This window comes from Tursiops truncatus, chromosome 8 (genome assembly GCF_011762595.2).
Source record: "Tursiops truncatus isolate mTurTru1 chromosome 8, mTurTru1.mat.Y, whole genome shotgun sequence".
NCBI classification, from domain to species: Eukaryota; Metazoa; Chordata; class Mammalia; order Artiodactyla; family Delphinidae; genus Tursiops; species Tursiops truncatus.
This window is the reverse complement of record NC_047041.1, coordinates 14,792,066-14,800,317: the sequence shown is the minus strand read 5'-3', so window position 1 is coordinate 14,800,317 and position 8,252 is coordinate 14,792,066. Positions and strand designations below refer to the sequence as shown.

General features: G+C 54.2%; 1 protein-coding gene across 4 annotated transcripts in view; it reads right to left on the bottom strand.

The window, feature by feature from the left end:
• Nucleotides 1–981: 981 nt before the first annotated feature.
• The window catches only part of TMPRSS13 (transmembrane serine protease 13), a 30,111-nt gene continuing 22,840 nt past the window's right edge, over nt 982–8,252 (bottom strand). For all 4 annotated transcript variants that reach the window (XM_033862013.2, XM_073808154.1, XM_073808153.1 and 1 more), the window contains 5 exons: nt 7,813–7,985; nt 4,975–5,073; nt 3,630–3,772; nt 3,323–3,475; nt 982–2,625 (listed from right to left, as the gene is read on the bottom strand). In XM_033862013.2, the coding sequence (XP_033717904.1) occupies nt 2,608–2,625; nt 3,323–3,475; nt 3,630–3,772; nt 4,975–5,073; nt 7,813–7,985 (586 nt within the window). In that variant the 3' untranslated portion in view covers nt 982–2,607. The remainder of the gene's footprint in view (nt 2,626–3,322; nt 3,476–3,629; nt 3,773–4,974; nt 5,074–7,812; nt 7,986–8,252) is intronic.

Here is an 8,252-nt window from a genome sequence, read left to right as displayed (position 1 = left end):
AGAAAGCCTCCCATTGGCCAGACACCCTCACTGGACTGTTAGGTAGATGAGAAATAAACTTGGATTGGGTCAAGCCACTGAGATTGTGGGAAATTTGGGGATCTGTGACAGCAGTTGTGTTACCCCTACTGCTAAATATAGGAAGCCTGGCACCTGCCCCCCTCCCCATGCTTTGTCGCGCAGACGGAGCGAGAAAATAATTGGAGGAAGGATTTCCCCTGGCGTTGACAGGGGAGATTCAACAATCTTGGGGTGTCCAAAGGCCAGGCCCATGGGGGCAGGTCTGGAGAAGTCTGTGCTCATGGCTAGAGGCATGCGTGTGTGTTGAGGATGCTGGGAATTCATCGTGGATCATAATGGGTGAGGTCAATATATTGATACTAAACGGAGGAAAAGTAAGTGCAGAGCAAGAAGGGCTAGAGCTTTCAGAAGAGGCCAGTGGGACCGCGCATCCAATTCTCTTGGAAACAGTTGAGTAAGCACCGGGGCTTCTTTGTAAATATGCCTTTTGCTGAGCTGGCAAAGGCAGAGGCAGAGAAAGAGGAAGGAGGGAAACAGAGCAGGCACTGGCCTGCTCTTGCCCCACCCCAGCTGCTTGGTGAAGACTCGCCTACTCTATTAAGACTCATTTCAAATCTCACCTCATCGATGAAGCCTTCCCTGACCTCTCTGGGTGCAGCTCCTGGCTGTGTTCCAAGCACGGTGTCCACACCGAATCACAGCTTCTGTCACACTGGGTCACGACCGTGACTTCCTGAGGACCATTGTGGTTTTTGTACCACCTGGGCCTGGCGCAAGTTCCCGGTACAGAGCAGGCACCCATACGGTGGGTGAATGAATAAATAAATGAATGTATGATTAAATGAGCAGAACCCCAAACTGAAGAACCAAAACTAAGAACAAAAACTGAGGATGTCTGGGCACCTGGGTGGACAATCTCAGTTTTCTACCTAGGGTACCGTGAAAACATGCAGTGACACATTTTTCAGGTCACACATTTATTGCTGAAGACCACTGCTAGGGGTGCTGTGGATGTGAATGTTGCCGTCCCCCAAAAAGCCCCAGCTGTGATAACATGTCACCAATCCCCTCAGACCCCGCCCAGTGAACGCTAGCCAATTCCAACTGCTCTTCCAGAACAGTGTCTCCCCCGGGCAGTCGCCTGCCTGGGCTGGGCTGGGCTGGGCTTATCTGCTCGGACCCTGCCGATGGGAGTCATAGCACTACCAGACAGGCCCAAAGATGGCAGGAGAATGGGATTGCGGGAGGATTGGGTGCCCCAGAGAAAAGGATGGGGAAGGTCCAGGACTTCAGCTGGTGCGGGGACTAGACGCACTGATGCCCTGCAGGAGGGGCAACTCGGATCCTTCAGAAAAGCTGCTTGGAGGGCCTGGGGACAGAGCCAGCTTTCTCTCCAAGGCAGTTTTCATGGCAACACTGTGTCTATGAGAAGCTGAAATGGAGAAAGCTGAGAAGAAATTCCAAAGTCCCAGGACAGCCCTGGGTACCAGGGATGCCCATCCACCTGGATTTTCCCAGGCTCCGGGGCCAGCAGAGAAGCAGTATCGGTTCCTTCACGCTCCTGCAGCCCTTGGACGCAGCAACAGTTGTGGTCCTCTTTGTGATGGATTTGTCTGCCAGCCCAAGTGAGGATTTGCTTCCCTGAGTATCTCAGAGGGCCCCTTGAGGGCAGGAGCCTTCTGTGGGACTGCAGAGGGGCACAGCTGCCGGGAGTCCCTCTGAGTTCCTGAGGTGATTGACGTTAGCTCTCTTGGCTCCTGGAATTTTTTTTTTTAATGTTTATTGGAGGATCGTTGATTTACAATGTTGTGTTAGTTTCAGGTGTACAGCAAGGTAATTCAGTTACACATGTACACATATCCACTCTTTTTTCTTTTAGATTCTTTTGCTCCTGGGATTTGTGGAGAATTTTAAAAAATACATCTACTTCTATTTCTTGAATATAAAAATAAAATGAAATGAAATTTGCCTCCAACAGCCTGTGACCAAACGAGGACAGCAAGCCCTGTCCTGAGTTGTCCGTGGGGACAGCCACGACACGGCCCCAGCGGGAGGGCTGAGAGGGGAGAGGCCACGCAGAAGGTCAGTGGGAATATCTTCCCACTAGGGATGGTCCCAGTACTCCATGAAACATATTACTGGCCCCTGACAGCAGTGATGGCTGGGCCACTGGAGGCGGGGGGGGGCAGCCCATTCTGGACTAGTCTCCAAGTTAGGGTCAGAGAAGCAAGAATTCCTGATGTGACCTTCCAGGCCCTTCCCTGGGCTCCACCTCCTGCATCCATTATGGTCACCCCTGTGGGAACCTCCATGGTGTCCAAACAGTTCTCTTCAGGTGATTTTCAGCCTGGCGTTTGAGAAGAGCTGACAGCGCTCCTGGTTTCTGAAGACCTTGGGAAAGCAGTGATACACACATGTGCCCACGCACACACACATGTGTATTCACAGAGGCAGCAGACAGTGGAGGTGGCAGTAACGATGGTGTCTGGTGGCCTTTAGCCCAGATGATGGTGCCTATGGCCCGGTCACATTGGCCAGAGTCTTTACAGCAGCCAGTGCCGTGCGGTGGAGCCGGACTCAGGCTTTCTAGAAGCGCGTCTCACTCTGAGGAGAGGGAGAACAGGGTGAGGGTGGGCAGGGTGTGCTTGGAACACAGAAGGCTGAAGGTGGGGGCTCAGAGCCTAAAATTCAGCCCAGCTGTCATCGGGCACTGCCCCTCAGAGAAGAGGGGCAGCCCAGAGGAAAAGATGGGAACAGGACCTGCCCCACTGGACTTCCAGAGAAGCCTTCCCATCCCCACCTGAGCCCTACTGCCTGGGCAGAGAAGGGAAGGGCTGGCACAGCATCCCTGCCCTACAGCTAGGATGCAGGCCCAGGGAAGGTAGGAGCTGGACCGGGTCCACAGAGGTGGGGGGTAGACCTCCGTTTCCTGATGCCCAGTTTCCCGGGAGACCCACCTCCTGCCAATAAGGGGAGGCCTCCTCCTGTCAGTATGTGGGCTTATGACGCGGCCATCACTGGGCAGAGGCTGGAGCCAGTACCCAGCCTAGACCCACCACTTTCCAACCCTCTGAGCTCTGTTTTGCAGGAGGAAAAGGGGCGGAAGAAGCACAGGCAGCTGGGGTCGGCCCAACATTTGACTCCTGTCCTGTCCTGGTCATTTCCACATTCTGAACACCCCCAAAGGCGAGGGGGCAAGGGGACCTCGCCGAGACCCTGGGGAAAGGCTAGGCCCTCTTCCAGGCACCCCACCTTTGGGAGTCCCCGCCTGCTGGGTACACACACCCCGCAGGGCTCTCACCTCCATCTTGCTGTATATCCAGTGCAGGACTTCCGTCACTTTGGTGTACACGCCGGGTTTGTTTCTCTGGCCGCAGCCAATGCCCCAGCTGGTGACTCCTGCCAGGTACCAGCGGCGGTCCTGCTCGCAGACCAGGGGCCCCCCGCTGTCTCCCTACAGGGGAGTGCACGCGCATCAGCAGGGTGAGAGAGGCAGTCCTTGGGCAGGAAACGGTGGGCACCTGACTCTCCCTCCGACCCCAAAACCTCAGCCTTCCTCCCTTCCCTTGGGGTCCCAGGGCCTGAGCCTCACGTGGGAGCAGCCTCACCTGGCAGGAATCTCTCCCTCCCCGCAGGTCCCCCGCACACATCATCCTCGGGGTGAGGTTGCTGTTGTAGACCAAGTAGTTGTTACACCTCTTGAAGTCGATGAGGTTGACCTGCACCTCCCGGAGGAATGGGGATGTCCTCTCTTCAGTGCAGTGGAGGAGAGAGAAGAAGGGAAGGGAGTGAGACTCCGAGCGGCTTTGTGGCCTTCCAGCTGCCCACCCCACACCCCAGACTGGCAGCCTCCTGGGCGTGGAGGGCACCATTCCCATGGTAGGCCACCCAGGATGTATGGGCACATACACCCTCACACCAGACACAACTCACTACACGTAACAGAGACACACGTACCCAGACAAACTCACAGGCCTTTCAGGCTGCCTCACATGCTGCACAATGCCTTTCTGTGTCCAAAGCAACATCAAATAGATCATTTGTTTCTGGTAACCACGTGCTCTGAGGAGAGCAGGTGTGATGAATCCATTTACAGAAGGAGAAATTTAGGGCTGAGGAAGGACTTGCCCACGGTCACCCAGCGAGTCAGTCACAGGGCCAAGATCAAAACGAGGCTGCTCCTGGCCAGTCCCCGCTCCATCCCACGAGCAGGCCCAACACCTGCGGCGGCCACGAGCTTGCGATGCTCACGGCGAGGCCAGCTGACTGCTGTGCCTTCCTGCCCAGTATACATGACCTTACAGACCGGACACCAGACACGGCCACCTGTGATCACGATGAAGTGAGGGAAAACCAAACCGCTTCCTAGCCTCGTTTCAGCACAGACAAAACACAAGGTAGGTCAATCCACGAAAGGACCGAACAGCCCCCTGTCCCAGCCAGGAGGAGCAGCTCCTGCTGCTTCACCAACTGCAGCTTTAGACGCAGTCTATTAACTCTTTCTAAATGAGATTTTAAGATATCCACTCACAGGATTATCCCTGCTTCCTACAGGCAACCAATCTAGAGAAATACTTCACTTCTTTGAACCCCCTTCAAAGCACCCGAATCCTGTAAGTCCTTTCTGACACCCTCTTGTTGAGACGCCCCACGGTTCTCCCTGGTGTGAGTTCTCCCTCGGTTCAATGAGCAATGAACCCAGGTCTTTCAAAGACGGGGATTTTCCTTGTGTTGTTGGCTGGGGCATTGTCACGGCAACTGCCCTGATGTATACGCAGGTGTATATACACACACATTCACACCAAGGCCCATGACTCTATATATCCAAACCCTCCTCTAGGTAGACCCTCATCTCTATACCCTGACATATCACCCCCCCACACTCTACACAGACACATATGTACACACACACACACACACACACACACACACACTCTAGCATCTGCCTCTCACCATCTGTCTCCTTGGTCTTGCCGAAGCCTGTGACCCAGCAGGTCTCGTTGAGGCTGAAGGTCTGTCCGTGCATGGGGAGGCAGGCAGGTTGCACATGTGCTGTGACAAGACCTCAAGACATCAGTGAAGGGACAAGGCTGGAGGTTTTGGTGGGGGGTGTGTGTGGAGGGACAGGAGTACCAATGTCCCAGGACCTCCTCCTTCCCCCCAGAGTGCTTCTGAATCTTTCAGGGCCTTGAACGGACCAGGCAAGAAACTCAATCACTTTATCTTGCCCCTCCAGCCTTCAGGGTGCCGTCAGAGTCCCCCAGACATTCTGATTTTTCAGTGGGTGACATGTGGGCAAATGCATATGTCTTGGAAGCTCCCCTGTGCCAAGCTGGTACTGGGTGTCTGAGGGTCTCTCTCTTCAAGAGTGGCTGTCCCGGCTGAGCCTCTTCCACGCCTGTCCCTCAGAGCAAGGAGCAGTGCAGGCTAAATCCCAGGTATTACTGCCAGGACGTCTCAGGGGTGTGTCCTGCCTGGTCTGGGGAGGGCACCCCTGTTTGGCCAGGGCCTGAGCCTCTCTCTCCAGGGTGAGACAACCTCTCCAAGTGGGGAGAGCACATCCCTAGAGGCACAGGCCACGAAACTGCTGCTCCCTTGCTCCCACACTCAGAATCATATAGAAGGTGCGGTTGTGCATCAGTTCATAAGCTCCCTCTGAGGACCAGTGTTCCCATGTGGACTAGAGCATCGACCAATTTGCAAGAAGAAAAGAGTTGATAGAATGTTTGCAGTGTTCACGATTGTTATGCTCACTGCAGCTTCCCGTGCCTAAAATAGTGCCTGACACATAGAAAGTGCTCATAGGAAGGAAGGAAGGAAGGGAGGGAGGGAGGGGAGGAAGGGGAAGGGGGGAGGGAGGGGGGAGGGAGGGGGAGGGGGAGGGAGGGAGGGGGAGGGAGGGAGGGATGGGGGAGGAGAAAGACAGAGGGAGGGAGAATGAATGTAAAATTTTTCTCCTGTAAATTGGGAGTCGAACACATTTCTCTGCTAGAGAGTAAACAAACAAAAAATAAATGAAGGGATGCCATCAATTATTAAGCAAAAACACAAAACTTGACTTCTTAAAATAGTGTGTGTCTATTTTAGAGACATGCAGTCTTAAAAACATGTAACACTATTATATATTCTACTCTTTTTATGGGGTAATTAAATTTATCAGTGAGCCTCCACAGTTTCCTCAGCTAGTACTGTGACTTCGAAGCGCTCAGCCTACCAGACAGTTTAAGAAACTCTGCCCTGATCTCTAAACCAAAAATCAGCGCACATGGCCTGACCACAGGACTGCATAAATCTAAGCTGTGAGTGTCTCAGCCTAGAGATATTCCTCCTTCCCAGGAGAGTGGGAGGGGGTAGGAGCGGCTATCAGAGTCTAGAGAGGGACTGCTGCAGTCTGAAAAGCATAGGTAGTGCTATAATAGCTTTAATTTAGTTTTACAAATTAATTCTATTTGCAATTCCAAATAATATTCAGGGGGTTTGGGGTGATGGCAGGTAAGATCTGGACGGTTAGTCAAATGAAGTCTGGGTTTTTCAAGGCTGGGAAGGCCTGTTCTGATCCTTCAGACTGCCTGCCCGCTTTCATGTGTGCGCGAGGGGCAGGGCAGGGGCAGCACGGCACCCCCATCTCACCGCCCCAGGCTCCACAGACGAGGCTAGGAGGGGCAGGAGAAAGGCTGAGAGGGCTCGCCCGTGGCGGGTGGTGGGCTTGGCTTCTGCTAGGATCCGCTGGGGGCCAGCTCCACCCAGCCCAGTCCTGCGTTGGGGTTGGGGTTCTCCTCTGCACACCGCTGTGATGAGCTAACCGCTGTGACTCAGGACCAACACCGCCTCCGTAATTCACGTGCCGGCAAAGGCCCGCGCACAGGCCCAGAGCACCAGAAAGGCTGGACTAAGCAGAGAGCCCTCCAAGGCTTCCAGAAGCCTCTGTAGCCTGCCAAGACGGATTAGGTGCCCGAATCTGTGCCACCACGGCTCCCCGGGGTGCCCCCGACATCACATCACTAGCTTCTCAGTGGCTGTTTGTGTGCGTCATCCGTTTTGTTCTCTTTGCAGTGAAATTGCAGAGCCGCTATGTGGGAGACACACAGTGTTTGACGCGTGAACAAATGGGTGGATGAAGTAGTGAAGATAAACCCCGATCTCCTGAGAACTTCAGTAGCATTTCCTTCCTGTAGCCCCATTTGCTCCTCAGCTCCACCCTCAGCTCTCACGGCAGTTAGATGTTTGGATGTATAGGTACTTTGCTCGTGTTCGCAACTTTGGCGTTGGCAATTTGCCAGCAGAGAGCAGCATGGGAAGAGCACTGCTTAGGAGCCAGACCCAACTGGACCCAGTCTTGGAGCTGCCACTCATTACTGCACGGCCTCGGGGAACTCTCTCTCTCTCAAGCTCCTCTCCTCAAATGTAAAATGAAGTTAATAATAGTACCTGCTCCACAGGATGGGTTGTGCAGAGTAAATGAAATTGTAGATGTAAAATGCCTACCACAGGGTCTGGTCTCTGTTAAGTGCTCGATATCTTGATGAAGGCCAGTATCCAAACCCTGGCTCTGTCACCAGTTTGCAATGTCAGATGTGTCACTGGGGCAAGTTTGTTTCCAACCTCTGGGCCTCAGTTCCCCTAACTGTAAGACAGAGGTGTTCCACTAAATGATCTCTAACAATCTTTGACGGCCACCACGCTGAAGCTCTGGACCCTGGGATGGGTCAGTGGCTGCTGCTAAGTGTCAAGGCTGGGCCCCAGGGCTGCTGGATGAGCAGGGTGGGGTGTGACAGGCATGGATTCACTCACTGGTCAGAGTCAGGGGCTCGGAGAGCCGCATGAGGGCGATATCATAGTCGTCCTCGTCGTCCGAGTAGTTGCTGTTGATAATGATCTGGGCAATGGAGGCTCCCTCGGGCAGCTGGTGCAGGTTGTTGGTGCCCACGTACACCTTCCAGTCCTCCAGGATCTTATTCGGGGTCCTGCTAGGGCCACAGAGAGCGTGGGCCAGTTACCACATGGCAGAGCCCCCTGGCAGCACGCAGGGAGCTGCAGCCAGGGCGCCCCTGGAGGCAGGAGAATGGATGAAATGACCTCTGGAGGGAGCTCTCTATCTTAGCCCGGGGATCTAGGACAATCCCCTACTTCCAAACAACCGCTCTGAACTGGCGGCTCTGTACCTTACGATAGAAAACGGGAGGGGCTGAGTAAGACTTCTAGGACCACTGGCCCCACTGTCTCCTCTGGAC